We start from the raw sequence: 20,134 nt of genomic DNA, 5'->3' as shown, positions 1-20,134 counted from the left end.
TTTCGAATACATTGGATCATGACTTTATACCTGCATACATTAGTTAACCATGCTTTGTTCTTAGTGCTTATTATTCATTTTAAACATGCTCAAGATCGAAATTAAGATTGTGAGCATGGGAATTACACAGGCTAAACATCAGCGTGTTAGCATGACGTTAACTTAGGGCTTAGCTCTGTTGCAGTGACTCTAGCTTCTCTTCAGACTCTTGATTCAAACACCAACTGAACACAAGACGTTATGAAAAGCCTTTTTTAATACACATAGAAAGAAATCACTTCATTATAAATGGCAAACTAACTAAAATATTAAACCAAAAATCGTTCTCTTATCAAAAAATACAGTATAAATGGTTAAAATAAATATTCAATTGATTTGTTTCGATTGAGTGCTGATAGAAAGGCAGAATAATAAACAAGCTTGACAGAAGATAGAGATAAAGCAACATTTCACACCACAGTGGCATTAGATCAATGATGATGGCAGCTATTAGAGGGCTGATTAAACTTTTTAAAGCTTTTTTCTTCTCTCCAGCATTCTGAGAGAACAATGTCCATGTATAGAGTTCATTATATTGCATCTCAGATGAAAATAAGCTCTCGTGAGAAGTCTGCTGCAAGGTCCATGGCTTCTGGAAATAACTGATCCACACTTCAACACTGTGATCTTGCTTTGTATAATAAAAAGCATGACAAGAAAACTGCATTTACAGAAATATGCAAAACAAATAATGAATCTGTAAAGTGAGAACATCTGATCAATATACAAAAGGAGGACGGGACGGTATAAAAGTATATAATACATACTGAAATTATGGCACTTGTATACATTTGTGGTTTATATACAGATTAGTTTTAGGTAGAAATGCAGCGTTAAGAGTCATTAAAGTGAATCTACAGGCAGCATCTGAAGGCCAGATATAAAAAATGATTAATCTCTCCTGAGTGTCTCATGATTTCTTTTGACAATCACACATGTTAGTCATCATCATATGGAGGAAGAGTGAAGGAAAGCTGCCAGAAAACAATTTCATCAATGACTTCAGCTGTGTAGCAGGCTTGATTGTTAAACAATGTCTCTAATAAACACAAAACCTGCTGCACAGCACAGATCCCAGCACCAGTAACACCAGCTGTACCAGTCTCGCTGTCCCACTGGTGGCTAACTGGACTTGCTTGTTGTTGAAACCTGAGCCATAGTGACGTGGAAACCCACTGCAAAGCACCATGGGAGCTTGAAATGAAGTGGGCCTCCTCTGCGGCCGGTCTGGGCTGGTCCCATCAGTCGGCCTTTCTCCGGTGAACAGCAGCGGGTGTTTCCTGTGATCCAGCTCAGGCTTGAAGAGCTCGTACTCCTTGTGTGGCAGCTTGAGGCCCAGCAGGTTGCATCCATCTGTGGGGGTCAAATCCTGTTCAACCCCGATCTCCCAGCACCCTGCCAGACCACACCTTCCAGGCCTCGTCCCATTCAGTAATTTAGCAGTCTGCCCCTCCATAGCCGTGATTCTCACCTCGGTGACCTTGAAGACAAACTCTGTGGCTCCTGAGACCTTGGTGGATGGGTTTCCCTGAGCGTAGTGGCCCGAAGCTCTCAGGGTGAAGGTGGGCTGAGAGCAGGCAGGGTCCGAGTAGTGTCTATAGATGCCCTCCCATGCATGCTGGTCGGGATCCAAGGTGAAGTCTCGAATGAGGAAGAGGACGTTGGGACGGGTTTCACAGCGCTGGCTGACCCAGCGGCCGGCCAGAGACAGAGAAGCTGCAGGGCTGCGAGGCAACACCGGGGGGCGATGCTCTGAGGAGCGATACACCAGGGCGCACACAGGGCAGGGGTGGAGGTGATGCTGCGAAGACAAATTAAGAGGTGAGGCATTTTGACCTATGGGGCTGCAACTGAAGATGTATCATTAATCAGGTTGTTGATTCGTGTTCAATGACTATAACAATTACAATTGCAATTCACTGATAACATAACAGAAATAATAATGGGATAATCTTAAATAAGTAAACAGAAAATTAACAACCAACAATTTTGATAATGGTTGCCAAACAATTGATTATTTTATGTGGCATGATCATTCATTATTTTGGTGGGATTTTGGACTGTTAGTGGAACAAAACAGAATCTTGGACCTGAGAAATTATGAATTATTTGTAATATTTATAAACTAAATTATTTGCTGATCAGACAACAAATTGGCAAGTAACTGAGAATGAAGTAAATCACTAGTTGTAGACCTAGTTGTATTCACAAACACATCAAACCAAGAAAACTCATAACATCTTTACATTCGAGGAGCTGGAACGACAACAATTTATCTTCTATCAACATTGCTTAATTGACTTATTGCATCAGCTTTCAATTTGTTCCTTTTCAAGCTTATAATGATCAAATTGAATTGTTTTGCCTTGATGTTTAAACATGTATATAGCGTAGTATAGTTTGTAAGAAAGACAAAATATTAACTAGACTTTCTGAAACAACATTTGAAGTTGGGCTTAACAATGTGTTCTTAAACTTAAAGACAGTTAAAGGGCTCTTGGGAAAGGCAGGCTTTCTACTGCTGCTGCTCTACTGTTGATATTGTTGTAGGAGCTACCCTGGCCTCCCTCATAATTATCCTCCACACTCTGTATGGCAGTCATGTCTCACCATGGCGTTCTGCAGGGGTTGTTGGTACCCTGTTGGTCTGTACTCAGTCCTCTGTGTCCAGTCAGTGTGAATATCTCCTAAGAACAGCTCCTGGATCTTCCCTCCATGGCTGTGGTGCTGCGTCTCCACCCGTATCAGCCCCACCTCCATCATAGAGAAGCCCAGCGCCGACAGACACCCCCTCCCTGCCCGGGTGTTGTACAGCTCGTACAGCTTCCCCGGCACCACCCGACTCAGGGTCAGACCGACGCAGGAGGAAGGAAGCCTGGAGGACAGCCTCTGCTTGGCTGCCAGGCTGTGGACCACGATGCCCACCTTGCTGAGGTGGTGTTCTGCCTCGGTGCCCCCGCGGGTGATCCAGGAGGCCTGCCGCAGACGAAGCTTCCCCCTGATCATCAGGGAGTAGGCCGGGGCCTCACAGCTGCTGTCGGTGTAATAGTGCTGCAGGGCGGTGAAGTGGCGGCTGGGGTGGAAGGTGTAGGAGCGGGTGATGAACTCTGGACCGGGCCGCACCTCACATCTGAACAGAGAGGAGTCAAATAAGGAATGATTAGTGATTAGTTGTGTCTGAATACTTTCTAAACAGTAGTGAACAGGGGTTAGCTGACTGTCCTGCCTTTTGGGGCAAGTCTTAAAGTTCTCCTATTATGCTATTTTCAGGCATTATTATGGGTCTCAGATATATAAAAAACATGTCTATGATGTGTTTTGCTCAAAATACCAAACACATCCTGCATTTTAGACATCCCTCATATCCCTCTATTTTAGCCTTGTTAGAGAACTGCAGGTGTGGGGTCCTTAGCTTGAAAAAATAACAAAGAGGAGGGGGAGCTAATGCCTACTCAGATTCAGCTCAATGCTCCCGTGATTAAACGCCATATCATGTTCCAAACCACATCAAGGATTATTTCTGAAACAGTATGGAGATCAAATGCTTCTTCTCTTGCCGGTTTACCACAAGGTGAGTTCCTTTTTTAATTTCCTGCTTCTTTGACACGCTCTCTCCAGTACTGCGTTAGCTCTGAGTGTTAGCATGCTTGCTAATGTAAACAAAGACCATTACGTCCAAAACAGTCGGGCATTGTTTCTGATAGCAACTTTCTGATAGTACCGTGGATTCGCATTTCCGATTTTACGTCATATCGGACGCAAATCTGGATCAGCTCTGTTGTACCCCCGTTTTTAGAGATGTGGTGGGTGCGGAGGAAAAGAGAGAGGGTTGTATTTTCTGACGCTGCGTGAGTTCCCTGACGCACCGGGGACACATATTTAAGTATAAAAGACATCAAAAAGTGCATTTTGCATGATAGGTCCCCTTTAAGTGAAGTTACAGGTCAAAAATATATTTAAGGATAAGAAATGGATGTAGCAAATGTAACATACACAATTTGTTTGTGGACTGTTTTTAAAACCTTCAGCAGCATTTTGGCTGTCACCATCTTTTTTTTCATCAGAACCAAAATTGACAGGAGCGGATGGAGTAAAGTGAAAACACACTCTGACATAGATATGTTCAAATGGGACCAAAATAATACTGTGTTATAGAAGACTTGGAACAAGCAATTGAGAACATAAAATCAGTATCTCATCTGAAGTCTAAAACTCTTTTAATCTGCTTAAATTGAAATTCTGAAAAAAGCAATGACTCGCTGTTTATTAAGTGTATCTACATAGTAGTGTAAGACAATTAGAGGGATCCGACAGCCTACAATACTTAAACAGATAGAACTATATGTGAATGTGTGTATATATAGTCTATGATATGAACGAATACAAGGATGCTACATTAAACATCAAAACAATATTAAGCGACCTATTGAACTTCCTTGACATTGTCTAAAATAAATGCTGCTTTTGCACTTTAGAAGAAGAAAGAAATGCACCTTATTGACACCCATGTGCCATCCAGTCTAGGTGGGATGTCTGCTGTGATGCTCACTCTGTCCTGAAGGTGGCGGTACTCACAGTCCTGCAGGCTCTCACTGAGGTTGGAGGAGGAAGTGAAGGAGGCTGTGGGAACCTCCCAGAGCTTACTCCCAGTTCCAGCCACAAACACAGCTACAGAGAAAGGGAAATCACAAAACAGTAAGTAAATATTATCCGATGAGATAAACGCAGAGGCTCCATTGCACTCCATTTCGATTGCCATGCTGATGTTGGGTGGCTACAGGAAATGGGAGAGCCATTATGATGATTATCGGCCTCCTTCATCAGAAAATGGAGGGAACAGATAATGGTCATGAGGAAATGTCCACATTTTCTCCCTGGTACATCTCAGCACACTTATGGTTGACTGCAAGCTGTTTAAGGGATGTCATTTGGGTAAATTCTCCATGTAATGAGGGGTGAGTGCGTGCTATAGAAACCATACATAGCTGTGAACCAGGACATTGGCCACAGTGCAGACAGTTAGGGCCTGTCACTCCAATCAGCCTGCGGCTTCAGCATGCAGGCCTCGTTTTTGGGGTTTGCAAGGAGGGAGGAAGTGTGTGTCTCTGAGATCTTTGTTTATGTTCATATTTATCATACAAATAAAGTAAACAGTTGAAAAATGTTCTCATTTGAGTCTTCCCAAACACAAAATGAAAGCATTATTCACGTGAAAAACATGTATTGGTCTGACACGTGCACATCTGCATTTTGTCTGCCTGTCTTAGTCATATCTGCACTTTCTGCTTTTTGTGTCGACACGGCAAGGCCGAGCTACGATCTGGTTTCAGTTCAGACAAAAAGGGTTTTCTGATTGCACCCTCATGGTTGCAACATGAGGAAACCCACTGGGATCTGTCTGCAAAATGTGTGCATTTTTCTGTGCGTATGAAAACAATTTATTCAGTTTCATTCTCCCAAAACAAATTGTAAAAAGCAAAGGGGGATGAGTTCTCACAGACGTCTCCGTCTCCTGTTTTCTATCTGGCTTGAACCTCCTGTTTTTTCCTCTCACTTAAAAATGCTTCCCCCATAATATGATTGAATTTATATCTATAATGTTTAATAGTGCGCTTAAGAGGTGCTGGCAGGCAGATTTGTTGCATTTAGTTCCATTCTTCCCAGTCTGTATGCTAAGCTAAGCTAACCAGCTGCTGACTGTTTTATATTTAACATCATTAATCTTCTAATTCTTCTAATACCCTGCCATAAGAGTTTTGAAGAAACTTTAGCTCTAAGTCAGCGTATCCAGCTTGCGATTTCCTAAATGTCCACCTTTTATTTTTCTCTTATTCCCTCTCGCTCTCCTTTATCCTCACAGTTCTCACATTATAACTCTCACTTTCTCAGCTTTCCTCAGGGCCGCCTGTGGTAGACAGCTTTATGGGTGTAATCTCACTCCACTTTTCTCTCATTTGACTTTAGATGCACTTGGGGAGAACATCACCTGTTGAGCCTCCAGTTGAGTTGGGAGTTAGTTGTTGAGTCGCTGATAAGTTTGTTTTCTTATGACTCAGCAGATGGAGCTAAAGGAAAATGGGGACTTTGAATGGAAAGAGTGTGTTTTTTTTTCTGTAAAAGGCTCCAAGATGGCGACCGTTTATTAACCTTGTTAGTGTCAGAATGGAGGATATTTCTTGTTCCCCTAATTTTTGGAATGCTTCCCATATGCTGACCACGACCAGACATGTGTGCACCTCCGTCATTTCCTAGCATCACTTGACACACACACACACACACACACACACACACACACACACACACACACACACACATGGAAACACACATGGAAACACACATGTTGAATTTGGATGAACTATACAGTCAAAAACCACAAAATCAGATTTAAGCTCGAAGGCACATTTCTTCTCCTTCAACCTGTCTGTCAATTTGTTGATATGATTAATACTTCTCTTTCCTGTCATAGGCATTGAAACATGTTTGCAATTTCTCCATGTGCTGATGTGTTTGTTTATGCTCCATGTCAATGCAGCTGGCGAGGGAAGCCAGTTGGTCGGACCCAGCTGCGCTCCCACGGGAGAGCTCGGAGCAGAAATACTAATCAGGATTAATTTATTTCCCTGCAGGTCATCCAATTGGTCTGTTTTGTGTTATCCTGCCTTTGTAGCTGCATGCAACATGTTGCCTAAGTGGTTACTCGCACACAGCGCAATGAATGGAGAGAGAAGCGAGAGTCGCATATATTTGAGTTTCTGTTTTTGCCAAAACATTTCTAAAGTGTTTCTTGAGGTCACTTGTCATTCAGCCCCTTTCCCTTTCTTGGATCTCGTTCCAGTTGGGCATATGGTTGCATTTACTAAAAAATTTCTCTAAAACGCAGCGCTTAGTAAAACAAAATTGCTCATTGCAGGGTTTTAGGTATTCTTTTAGAAAAGGGCCTAGTACAACCGCAAGTGAGGCAATGTTGTAATACCAATGATACAAGTCCACCCCCGATCTCAATTTGGAGGAGGTAGGGGACTCATTTATTTGATTCACATCCTACATAGGGAGTCAAATTGTATTGGTTTGATCAAACAATGGTTCCCACTAAACTAGTGTTTCAGTATGGCCCCTGAAACGTCCCTTTGATAAAGTCTGCGCCTTCCTAACTAGGTATAGAATATCCACAGACAGATTTCATATATTTTTACCAACAAAACTCACTGTAAGTCAAATGTATCATTTATGTTGGATTATACTCTCAGCTGCCAGTTTATAATGTTCAGTTGTCGGTCAAAACTTTTCAGAGAGATGTTATTCAATTGATTATTTTGGAGGCCAACGTAAATAGAAACAATTTCGCAATAATACTAACATGAGATATTGACAGCAACCTCATAACTAAAAGATAACATGAGAGCAAATTGATGACAAGCACTGACTTAAAGTCCAACCATGTCACTAATCTCTATGTCTTCATAGAGGTCAAGGGTCAACCCCTTTAACTTGTTCAGCAAAGCAATACAGCCAAAAAGAAAATGAAAGCTCTTCCCACATTAAGGATATGCTTGTATGCTCATCTCTGCCAGTTAGGTGCACATATGAACATTGAAATAAATGTGTTAGTAAAGTTAATCATGTTCCTGTTCATTTTACAACAACCCGTATTAATGTGCTGAAACTGTGGATATGACAAAATCCACAGTGCTCTTTTGTGCAAACTTCAGTTTATCTGAAGCTGGTGAGGCTTCAGAAATGAGTCAATCAGCATTTTGAAGTTTTTTTTGGTACGACATTCCTCCTTTGCCTTTGTATCCCCCTGCTGCAGCTCAACAGAAGAACCCTCATGGAAAACTTACACACTTGGAATATAACTCCTGATTTGACTGAGACTAAATTAATGCTTTTTTTGTTTAAGAATTTAGGCTTCAAACTTACTTTGAAATTTTGAAATACATTTCCCACAGAACAAGGACTGTGGATTGTGTTCCCGATCACTTACACTGGGAGCTCATTAGGTTGGATCTCATAATGGTCAATATTAAGATGAGTAAAAGCTTTGATGTGTATATGGGCACCTTGCTGTTCTTTTAAATGTGAAACAATTTTTTACAGAGAATGACAAACAACGCTTGGATTGCCATTAAAACAAATCAAGGGATGTTCATACTACAATAATTGTCAAAGCTCGTTATACTCATAAAGGGTCAGAGCTATTCAAATGTTGGTTGACTGAAAGATAAACCAATTGCTTTGTGTGCAAGCCTTTTATTAAACAGGAGAAGGTAAACTGCAGCTAACTTGCAGTTAACCAGATTGTTGTCAGAACAACACACCACATATTTTACATTTCAGGCAGGCAGAGACAACACTCATCTCCCATCTATCCCCATGCAGTATCCTGATTCTCCCACAAGGGGTCAGTGCAGCAGGCTGGGCCTTGCGTGTGGTCTAACGGTCATTCTGTCATCATCACCAACGCTGCAGCCGACTGATGAGCAGCCAAAGTAATCTACCTGTCTCTGAGCTCCTAAATTCATCCTTTGAACACACAAATGCATGCATGCATACACACATGTAAAAATGCACGTCCAACAGAACACACTGCACACATTTATTTGCAGTCCTCTGCAGAAGGGATACCATTTATAAAGGACCTCCAGGCTGCACTCTGTTTGCATGTTTGCATTTGTGATTACGGCTTGGCAGCCTCCGCTTTCCTCTCATGTCTCATCCAACGTCAAAATACAGTTTTATGTACTTCTTTATTTGGAGCTATCCTGGAAAAACAAGGACCAGATCCAGGCACTTTATATTCCGGGCTTTCAGCGGGAATCAAGTGCTTGACGTTGAAGTCAGCCCGGTTCATTAGAGAGAGACGCCTTTGTTTGCTTCATAGCTGCTTCTACTGAGGCTTTTAATGGAGTGTGCCTGCCAAAGTGGAGGCATATTAAGTGTCGCAGAAACTGAAATGATGGCAAAGCAGCACCAATCCCTCCATGTTCCTGTATTTTAACTACTTCCTCTTGAGTTTTTTTACTACATCCTCAGCCCATTTCGGTTACCCCCAGTGTCCTGTAAAGCCACTTTCTCATCTTACTTTGCCTCAGTGCTGCAGGACAAAACCCCTCCAAACTGTCCTCAAAGTGCCCGCTGCCCTCTTGGCCCTACTCCCCCTCCACTGATTACTTCCCCCTGCCCTGATGAAAAAGCCATGATGTTTACGGCTCATTTCTCCTGGATGGATTTCAGATTCCTCCCTTCTTTTTTTCTCGTCTTTGTTTCGGGTTTTTTCTGTGTGTCTGTCTGTCAGTGGTTGATGAGGTGAATGAAGTTTGTTCAGGAGGAAGAGGGGGTAGCAGGGGGGTGGGGTGAGGCTTCTTTATGATAAGATTAGTGAGGTGCATGGGTGTGTTTTCTGTGTGTGGTGCTATAGTAGATGAGAGATCCTGCTCATTCCACATACTTAGGTGACTGCTCTACATTATTCACAGTTCACAGCTGCTTTTTCAGTTGCTGAGCTGTCCTCCAGATCGTGGATCTGTGTTGTGAGACAGTTATTCCCAACTGTATTTGGCTTGTTGTGACCCTGTATTACAAAGGACTCTCTACTTGTCCCCCCTCGTCACAAGTTGTGCATGTTGTTACATTTGTTTTAAGCTACAACTTAAAAGTTTGGCACATAAAGACTTTTTAGATTATTTATCTCACTTGAGATTGTAAACTAATACGACTTTTGTTACTAAACCCATGCAGTCTTGTCAAAGGTGCCTTTAAACAACTCCAAACCCAAACGTCACATATTCTGTATTTGAAGCGTTTATAAGAAAAAAAAAAACATATTGTGGATAAATAAGCAGTTTTTGTTGACCATCAAAAGCTCAAATGCAGCACTCCTCACTTACCAACCAAATGTATGAACAGCTGACGATGGCTTTTAAGCAGCTACTCAACATGTAGGTAAGACAACTTTTGACATACTCTGTGATATCAACCCTGCATCCAGTAGAGGCCCGTTTTAGTTGCAATTTTGGGCTTTCTGAGATTAAAATGGTCAATTGTGAGAGAAAGGAGGTTTTCAATCAAAAACGGTGGTCCTAGAATAGATCATGCTGTGACATATGTCCACCGACTACTTGGGCAAAAAAGACCAGAAATTTAGCAACAAATAATGCTATGTGCAATGCAATGTCTACAAACCAATCAATAACAATACAGTTTGAAACAGGTAGAACAACTTGTTCAGTGCAGCATAAAAAATGCCATTTTTTAAATTAAGTTTAGAAAAGAACAGCATGTGCACACATCTAAACCATTATGAAGTAACCCTGCAATGTTAAGATGAAATTATTTAATGATGTGTCGCTGCTGTGTGACATGCCGTAAACTTACATAATCTTGTCAAAAGGTGCCTGCAGACAGCAAACATGTGACCCCAAAATTGTTATCAGAGTTCTAGCACTTCATAAGGGGCATAGGAAGGCAAACAGAAACCATTTCATTTGCTGTGCACCGTTCCTGGTTCTGTCTCTCCCTTCCCTCCTTCCTTGTCGCCAAAGTCAGGCGAGGGTCAGGTTGATTTAGAGGTTTTCAAAGAACACAAGGTCTGTTGTGTTATTCTAACCCGAGCCCCCCTTCCTTTTTCTCAGGCTTTGACCCCAGCATATCATAGCGGTCTCCCGGACCAGGATTCTCCTTCTGTCCCGGGGGCAGCGCATGTACGGCCGCTGTTGTCTTTTCATCACAGTTTAAGCTGCTTAATCCAGCCGCCTCGTTTATTTAGAGAGGGGATCTACAGGGTTTGCCCAGCGGACCCTGCTGCCAGTTCCACTGCGGTTAGCAAACTCTGGCTCCTGTTCTCTAAGCAACAACACACACACCGTCCTGCTGCATCTCACACCCTCACCATGAGTGGAACATCGGCCACATCAGGCCGACAAATCCACCTACTCTGTTTTCTCAGCTTTCCTCGGCTGTAATGTTGGATTTTGTGCTATTACACAGTAGAGGATTTTAATGGCACCTAACATGAATTGTGGTGTCTACTCTTGGTGGACAGCCTAGGCAGTTGAGATGTAGATAGCGAAAGAGAAGTTGAAGGTCCGTTGATGTTTTCAGGCTGATGTTACTCAGCTGATCAGTTTCACCTTAATCCAAAAACTTGGTTTGGAGACTTTCTGTGAGATCCGATAGTTTGCTTTCTCCAACGTACTGGGAGAGTTTGAGGTCGGACTGTTTGAGTCCAAAACATGAGCGCCGCATCCAACATTTAAATTGCATGAAAACGGTAAAGTCAATTTTGGTAAACTTCATCTCAGACCTTCACTGTCCCACAACAAGAATCTACCACCACATCTGATGCAAGTATTCACCGTGGTCTCTTCTATTTGGCCACCATTTAATTAAAAACCTCATGAAGTAGCCTTAGGCAGAATTGAGAGTAGCCTACTAGTGTTTGTGTCTCAGAGTTCCTCAAAAGTTGCGAATCAATACATTTAACTCTATTTTATCTCGTTCTCAGTATCGGGAAATGTACATACACTCACATAAATGACATTACACATGTCAAAATCCCTCTAAATATTATCATCCCAACAATTCCACCTTGATATCAGTGTTGGCTCCTCAAATTAATTCCTGATCATCTCTGTTTGGGCTGAAGATCTGCGCAGCTGCTTCTGACATCTGGTCAGGGCCAGCGGCTCGACCTCGCCTGTCTCCTCTACTAGACTTGAGCGGTGACAAAGAAAACAATCCACAGATACCAGTCTACCAGTGTACCACTGGAGCAGCTAGGGATGGATGTAGGGAGGGGCGAGGGGGTTATGATTATAACTGGGCAGATGCCTCCTCCAGTCTGTGTCCCGCAGCTCATCACGCTAACCAGCCATGATGGCCAAAATGCAGAGCCTCCACGTTGGAGGCCTCGTCTGGATAATCAGCTCCGCAAAGCAGCCTGAGGTGAAGTCAGTAATGGCTGTCTCCTGTTATTCTAACCATTAACATAATGGCAACATTAGTTCCAGGGCCACGCTTCCCCGCTCCGAGGGAACCATTGTTTAAAGGCACCAGCCAGAGCTCTTTTTAAAAAAAAAAGCCTCCTCCACTGAAGCTTTGAAGACACACAGAGGAGGAGAGGCTGAACAAGACCGGCTATTCATAAGTCCAATGTCAGCACAGGTCGTGTTTTTATTTTTCTAATGTGCTGATCCACATGCTGACCTCTGCAAATCATTTGAATTGTGACAAATTACTTGATAACTTCCTTGTTATTATGAGTTTGCCAGTTATAATCTCTTCCTTTTGTGTCTCTGTGTCCTGCCATGTGTTCTTTAAGCTAAATCCGCAAGTGTTCAGCTGATTTCTCACATGAGAGAGCGTTTATATTGGGGTTTTATACGGGAAAAGCTTTGGATTACAGGCGGAAATCTTCTGCAATCTTTTCAGATCTGATTCTAAATGCAAGATTTACAGATTTTCCTACATTTAAGAATACAAACTTTGTGGGATTATTATGTGATCATGAAACATCAGCAACAGTCTAAGCCTTAATTCATCTTTTAAAACATTTACCTTGTTCTTTTTTCAGGCTGAGAAAATACTTTGTATGAATTGATTCCGGTAAAACGTGCAAAAATACACACTTTATCTGTGACTTTAAAGGAATAATTTAAGAAGAAACGATATGTTCAAACAATCTTTTTAAACAGCTTGACGACTTTAACAAAAATCAGTATCATCCTGCAGACAGTGCTTGAACTCACCTTGCCACAGCAGCCAGACTCCCCTCAACAGGTGACTGAATCGTCCGTTTGACATGTTTCCCACTTGCACACACTTCATTCACACACTCCTCAGCTCAGACAACAAGCTTTGATCCTTTGGGAAATCCAAGACACAGAGAGGCTCCTGTCAACAACAGACGATAATGAAGGATATCACCATGACACGAGCACAAATACCAAGAGTCCAGTAATCCCTCAGAGAAATCTGCTCTCCTTCAGCCAGCAGGAAGTTTCTTCTTCTGCTTTTTCTGCCTCCTCTTCTGGGCTTACATGGTCTGATTAGAAAGTCGTCAGTTGGAACCAAGCGCTTCATGCAACTTCTCCACACTGCTGCTTTCCTTAAGTGAGGAGAGAGGGAGAGTAAATGCTCTCTCTCTTTCTCTATCTCTCTTTCTCCACCCCACCTCTCTCTCAGAGTTGCCTCACTACTGTGCAGCTCTGTGGATCTGTTCCACTCGATGCATGTGCTGAGAGTGTGTGTGCATGTGAGCAGGAGAGTGTGTCAGTCAGTCGTCTGGCTCTGGTAGTTATGAGCTGGGCGAAAGGAGTAGGGGAGAGAGAGAGAGATGGAGGGAGGGCAGAGATAGAAAAAGTGTGTGTGTGTGTGTGTGTGTGTGTGTGGAGGGGGTTTAGGCTTCAAAGTTCCTAAAGCGAAGGCTCCGGGGAGCCTTTAGAGCAAGGTGCAAAAGGGCAGCGGTGAATAAGAGTTAACACTGCGGCCACAATACTACACCACATCTGATGCTATACCAAATTGCATCAGCCTGAACATATAAAAACATATTTCCTCACTTACAGCAGTAGAACAATACTTTGATTTACAGTGTTGAGCAGTATGTTTTTACTTTAAGGTTAAACACTATAATATAGGGCTCGGCAGTATGAAAAAAAATGAATAGCAGAGTATTGTTCCAAATTTGAACAGTATCATGGTATTTCTTTTATTTTTCAATGATTTGAAATGTATTGACATTTATAAGTCTTTCCTATCATAGACAACCCCTCGACCAAATGCGTCTTCAAGTGACACTTGACTCAACTTTACTTTAGACATTTCACCAGCGTTGCTTGTTGAAGCAGATTGTATTTTCATACATTCTTCGTACTCCAATAAGTGCTTTCAGTTGAAGTGGTGGAGTAAATTACTTGTGTTACCTCCTCAGGCAACGATTTTAGTCGACAACATTTACAAAAAACCTCCAAACGACAGAAACAGCTCCTCTCTTTGGCACAAGTTGTTCTTGTGTGTCATGTATCTCCATCTCCAGTCTCATTTTCTTCAGTGTCCATCTTTACATTCAGCTTCACATGTCAAACCAAAGACACACATACATAGTAATGATATTTGATGTTTTGTACTGTCTATCAATTCAAATACATTTCTTAAAATTACATTTTTGAATGGTGTGAAAACCAAAAGTAAAATACCATTTACCGCCATTTAATTGAGATGGAGTGCAGATATTTTCAAATATTTCCAAACCTTTAGCGAATAAAAGCAGTACTTTCTGCAAGGCTGTATTTTCTTGGTGAGTGGGAAAATAAGTGAAATTACCCTTTTAAATTCAGCAGCTGCATACACAGTTTGCACAAACCCATATCACACCCAATTAAAAAGGCTAATGCACACACAAGGTCCAGTCACACTGCTTCAAATGCTCAGCGTTTACATGTGGTCTGACGGAGATGTTGACTCTGCTGACCGCTGCAGAGGTAAGACGAATTTCAAAGAGTCTGCCAAGCGAGAGTTGGCAGCACATATCTGACGGGTGGGCTGACCAGAGCCCTGGCACACACTCCGGGGTACGTGCACTCCTGACATGATTACACACACAGCCAATGGCAAATGCTAGTAATATTACCACTGTTGTGTGTTTAATATGGCAGAGGAATCATCTTGCTTACATTAACATTTCTTTGCCAATTGTCTGTGGGCCTGAATCTGTTCCTTCCTGAGCCGTATGCTCAAAGTTTCTCACAGACTTTATGCCATCCGTTCTTATAGTCATTAAACACCACATGGAAGGGTATAACATGATGGTTCTGTTTTATTTATGCTAGAATCTGGGTTTTATTCCAGAGAGAAAATGGAAAAAGGATAAACTTCATGTCTCCTTACAAATTCTTCGTGCTTGCCTTTCTGATTAACAGACGGCAGTCAAAGCAGCCAAAACAGTGTATATTTCTTTGTTAATCTCCAAAAACAGCCATAAACCTCAAATTCTTTTTAATGTCCTCAATTCGATCATTAATCCTTGTGATGCTTCTCCAATTGTGCCATCAACTACTCTCTGCGATACATTTCTTACATTTTTTATCGAAAAAGTAACTGCTCTTAGGCTAGCCTATACTAGTGCTACCCCAGATCCTGCTCCCTTTCTGTGCCCTGCTGTCCTCGACCATTTTGAGCCTGTATCCCTCTCTTCTCTCTCGGAAGTAGTCAAGCACCTGCGGCCGACAAACTGCACCTTAGACAGCATTCCCTCTCGCTTCCTTAGACATGTTTTTGAATCAGTTGGAGCAAGTGTTTTATTGCTTGTAAACACTTCTCTTAGCTCAGGATGTGTCCCAGCTGCCTTCAAACATGCCGTGGTTAAGCCACTACTTAAAAAGAAAAATCTCGATCCCTCCATTCTCGCAAATGTCAGGCCCATCTCCCAGCTACCCTTTTTATCTAAAGCCCTGGAGCGAGTAGTCTACGCCCAGTTGCAGTCATTTTTAACCACGCATGGTATCCATGAAAAATGTCAGTCTGGCTTTAAACCTATGCATAGTACTGAAACAGCCCTTTTAAGAGTTTTTAATGATCTGCTCTTAGCCGCCGATTCAGGCAGCCCAGCTGTTTTGGTGCTGTTAGATTTAACTGCTGCCTTTGACAATGTGGATCATAGTATCCTGTTGTCACGGCTTGAACAGTCCGCAGGCATTACAGGCTCTGCCCTTGCATGGTTCAGGTCTTATTTGACGGACCGTAGCTTCTCAGTGCAGTTAGGTGTCTTCTCCTCTGCCAAAGCTCCTCTTACCTGTGGGGTTCCCCAAGGCTCGATTCTGGGTTCAATTCTTACAAAACATAATATCCCCTTCCACTGCTACGCTGATGATGTACAGATTTATCTGCCTCTCAATCAAAATGCCAATTCACTACAGCAGTTGAAGGACTGCTTAACAGAGATTAAATCCTGGCTGAGCCAAAACTTCCTCACCCTTAATGAGAGCAAGACCGAGGTCATCTTTTTTGGACCCCAACCAATAGTCTCCCCGGTTGATATATATATATATATATAATAAAAATATCCTCCCCTCTGTTATGAACCTTGGAGTGACCTTCAATAGCGCCTTTAAATTTGATAAGCAGGTCAGCACTGTAGTCAAGACCTGCTTTTTCAAAATACGACTATTGGCTAAGACCAAGTCGTTTTTATCTTTTAAAGACCTAGAAAGGGTTATTAACGCCTTTGTTACCTCGAGACTGGATTACTGCAATGCTCTGTATGTGGGTATGGATCAGGCCTCAATTAGACGCCTCCAGCTAGTTCAGAATGCAGCTGCACGTCTTCTCACTGGCCATAAAAAGTGCGACCATATCACCCCAATTCTGATTCATTGCACTGGCTTCCAATTCGGTTCAGAATAGATTTTAAACTCCTTTTATTTGTTTTTAAAGCCCTAAATGGGCTGGCTCATGCCTATATAGCCGAACTCCTCCATCGCTACACCCCAGGCAGAGCCTTAAGGTCGGCTGATCAGCTGTTGTTGATAGTGCCTAAGACCAGGCTTAAAACCCGAGGGCATCGAGCTTTCGCAGCGGCTGGCCCTAGGCTCTGGAATACTTTGCTCCTCCATGTGAGGTCGGCCCAGACCCTGGGGGTTTTTAAATCAACACTTAAAACTCACTTTTTCTCTTTGGCTTTTGTTTAATTATCTATCTATTTATTCAGTTATTTATTTATTCATTTAGTTCTTTATTTTAATATTTATAACATAACATAGGATTTCATAAAGTATTTTTAAAATAGTTTATACATTATTCAAATATAGGAATAGTAGATAGGATTACTTAAAATATAGTACCTTTTATTTCATCTTTTTCCCTTTAGACCCTTGCGGTTTATTCTTAAAAATCCTTACCCTTACACACCCCCCATTTTCCCTCTGCTGGTCTATGGCCTTGTAGAGGGTAACGGGGTACAGAGTCGCTTAGATAAGCGGGGGAGTGCATCTGACGAAGAGATAGGTTGTTGTGCTCCCTATCTCTGTTTCTTATCTTATATCTAATAGAACTGCTCGGGTCTTGATAGATTGAGTGGGGAAGTTCATGAGATCTTTCTAGAGGGTTATCAAGAATAACTTTTATCCAATTACCTTTTCCCTCTCTGTCTGTGTCTGTGTATTCTCTTGTTCCGATTAACCCAGCCAAATCTTTTTTCTTGTTTTGTATCTATATCTACGCCGGGATCCGGAGTCGAGGCTGATCCTCTTGCTGTAGTCCTGGGTCTTGGATCCTCTATCCTGAGTTCTGGATTAAGTCGTGGACTTCGGGTCGTGGCTGAACCTGTCTCTGCGGTCCTGCCTTGGGTCTCACCATGCTGCTTCCCTGATGGCTTCCACAGGATTGTAGCTGACATCCTCGTGGATTCATCTTCTTATTACAGACACATGCCTTTCCTAACATTCGGTCTATATGCTGTAAAATGTATTATCTCTTCGATTTACACACGGCATCTATTGCACATCTGTCCGTCCTGGGAGAGGGATCTCTCCTCTGTTGCTCTCCCTGAGGTTTCTCCCATTTTTTCCCCTTAAACTGTGGGGTTTTCTCCGGAAGTTTTTCCTTGTACGATGTGAGGGTCTAAGGATAGAGGGTGTCGTTTTTCTCATACTGATATTCTGAACAATCTGTGCTTTGTATTTGCTGTAAAGTGTCTCTACTGTAGGCTATTTTTATTATATGTACAGCACTTTGGCTCGACCAAAAATCGTTTATAAATGTGCTATATAAATAAAACTTGATTTGATTTGATGTATTGTTTAGTTGAAGGGTGGTAACGCGGCAACATCTCGGAAAATAAGTCAGACTGGTCAAGAAACATTAGCGCAAAGACTGAGAAACTTGTGTCTGTAATAAACAAACTTATTTGGCAGAGACTCTAAACTTTATAACCAAGAAAGTTTAGAGACGGACCTAGTGCCTGAACTTTAGCAAAATCTGCTAAACGTACTTTGCACATACGGCAAATCACGTTTTCCAATGACCTATTGCCGCTTGCCGTTATTACACAATGAATGTGATCTTACCCTGACACATACAAAATATATTCCAATCGACAGATGCAGATTAGTTTGAGGTTTATTGCCATAGTTTTACAATACTTATTTCCAATTAATGTTGTGATATAGCTGTGTGGGTAGTTCTGCCGGGTCTTTTTAGCTGTTAGCGTCTGCATCGTCTGGTAAGAACTGTGTGCTAATCAACGCAAAACAAAGTAATATAACATGCCAACAATAAACATAAATGGCATTGGCACAATTCTTGGAGTGAAAGAAAAGTTAGACAGAAATTACAAGTTAGAGGAAAATGGTCCCCAAGACATCAAAGTCTCACCCTGTGTAGGCTTAACTACTTGTGGTTTTGGTTTAACCCTCTGTTGTCTTCAGGTCAAATCTGACCGATTTACTACTTTCATCAATCATAGCTTTTTTGTTTTACATTCTATTGCATTAAGGCTTTATGATATCCTTCACAGTAGACATTTGAACATATACAATTGCTGATCACCATTTTCATTGAATTTTGGATGATTTAGTCAACTTTGTAACACCCATGGTGTTCCCGGTCCCCATAAAGAAAAGGAATTAGTAACCATCCGGATCAGATAAAACACACACACACACACACTCTAGATGTGTTCCCCCCTTATGTGCCCATTGTTAAGTTTCCCGAGAAGTGACTGGAGATGAGAACCCGCTATGCAAGCACTAAAACTGAGACAGTGGTGAAGTGTAAAAAAAAGGCTTTATTTTGTCCACGACACTGACAAGGAGTTGACGAAGAGCACGTAGAGGGAAGACGTGGAGCTGGGCTGACCAGGAGAGGAGGCTGGATGTGGCAGGCAGAGCGGCTGGAGTATGTGGATCTGGAACAGGAAAAACAAGCAGGATTAAGAAATAATTTCCTTTCACAAAGAGCATCAAAAAGTCACTAGGAAAAACACTAGTAGGCCTGGACGATAGTTTACCACTGAAGAATAAACGAAGAACTGGCGAAGTCTGACGGCCCATACACACAGCAGCTTTTGGCGATTTGTCCACCGCTTCCAGCGCGTCTCCGCCCATTGACTTTGAATGGGGATGACGTCACTTTCCCTCGCTTGTCGCCAAACTGCATTGTGGGGGGGCGAGGCGAAGATTTCCAGGATTTTCAGGATGTTCAGGATTCCAAAGTTGAACAATGTTCAACTTTTGAGGCTGAGCTGGAAGCGACAGCCAATCAGATCCGTTTATGCAAATCTGACAGTTCAAGCACTAGCCAATCAAACCGCGTGCAAGCTGGGAGAACCAGACCCGCAGTTCATTTCTATATTCCACAAAAATGGAGGAGAACTTAGTTATTGCGGTAGCAAATCACCCAGTTATAAAATAGCACCATAGACATTAATCTCATAAATGTTCAAAATGTTAAAAAAATAAATGTTCATCATAGCCCTTCCTATTTGACAATAGTGTAGAAGAACCGGGTTGTTTTGCTTTGTATGTCGGGGGCGGGATATTCATGTGATATTCATGTGATTGGTTGTTGGTCGCGAAATCCCCAAGCTGTCAGACACGCCCAGCTCCAGGATTTTCAAGATTTGGTCAAAGCTGCTGTGTGGACACACCGTGATGATGGGAACCAGGGTTTTAAGCAGGTGTAGGTGAGTAGTGGCAATCAGTGAGATGAACAACAGCAGCGGAGGTGAGTTGGCGGGAATCGGAATGTAGGTAGCCACGCCCAGCCAGGAAGACATACACACAGACAAACAGACAAAACAAACAGACAGGGGAAAAGAAGGAGGAAGTACTGCAGATCCTCACAGTACCCCCCCCCCCCCCCCCCCTCAACGGGAGCCTGTCTGGATGAGCCCTGTGAAAGGCCCTTATCATCACAGGGTCCAGCATCGCTCCTCGAGGCCGGTAACCCTCCCAGTCCACCAGATACTGTAAGCCCCTGCCCCGGCGCCTGACGTCCATGAGACGGTGCACCGTCCATCCCGGAGTAAACCGCACACAGTCCTTTCTCAAGAGACACTTCTGGTCAACAAGGACACTCAGGAGTTTGTTTCTTCCTGTCC

At 42.5% G+C, this 20,134-nt stretch overlaps 1 protein-coding gene across 1 annotated transcript; it reads right to left on the bottom strand.

The window, feature by feature from the left end:
• Positions 1 to 253: 253 nt before the first annotated feature.
• On the bottom strand, positions 254 to 13,339 carry apcdd1l (adenomatosis polyposis coli down-regulated 1-like). The gene is made up of 4 exons (XM_034205753.1): positions 12,786 to 13,339; positions 4,533 to 4,707; positions 2,650 to 3,169; positions 254 to 1,840 (listed from the first exon to the last, which is right to left on the bottom strand). The coding sequence occupies exons 1-4, from the start codon at positions 12,862 to 12,864 to the stop codon at positions 1,079 to 1,081; spliced, it is 1,536 nt and encodes a 511-aa protein (XP_034061644.1). The 5' UTR covers positions 12,865 to 13,339; the 3' UTR covers positions 254 to 1,078.
• Between the last annotated feature and the right edge of the window lie 6,795 nt (positions 13,340 to 20,134).

Source organism: Gymnodraco acuticeps, unplaced genomic scaffold (genome assembly GCF_902827175.1).
Source record: "Gymnodraco acuticeps unplaced genomic scaffold, fGymAcu1.1, whole genome shotgun sequence".
In the NCBI taxonomy this organism is placed as follows: domain Eukaryota; kingdom Metazoa; phylum Chordata; class Actinopteri; order Perciformes; family Bathydraconidae; genus Gymnodraco; species Gymnodraco acuticeps.
Note: the sequence above shows the minus strand (reverse complement) of the source record. Positions and strands in the feature narration are given on the sequence as shown.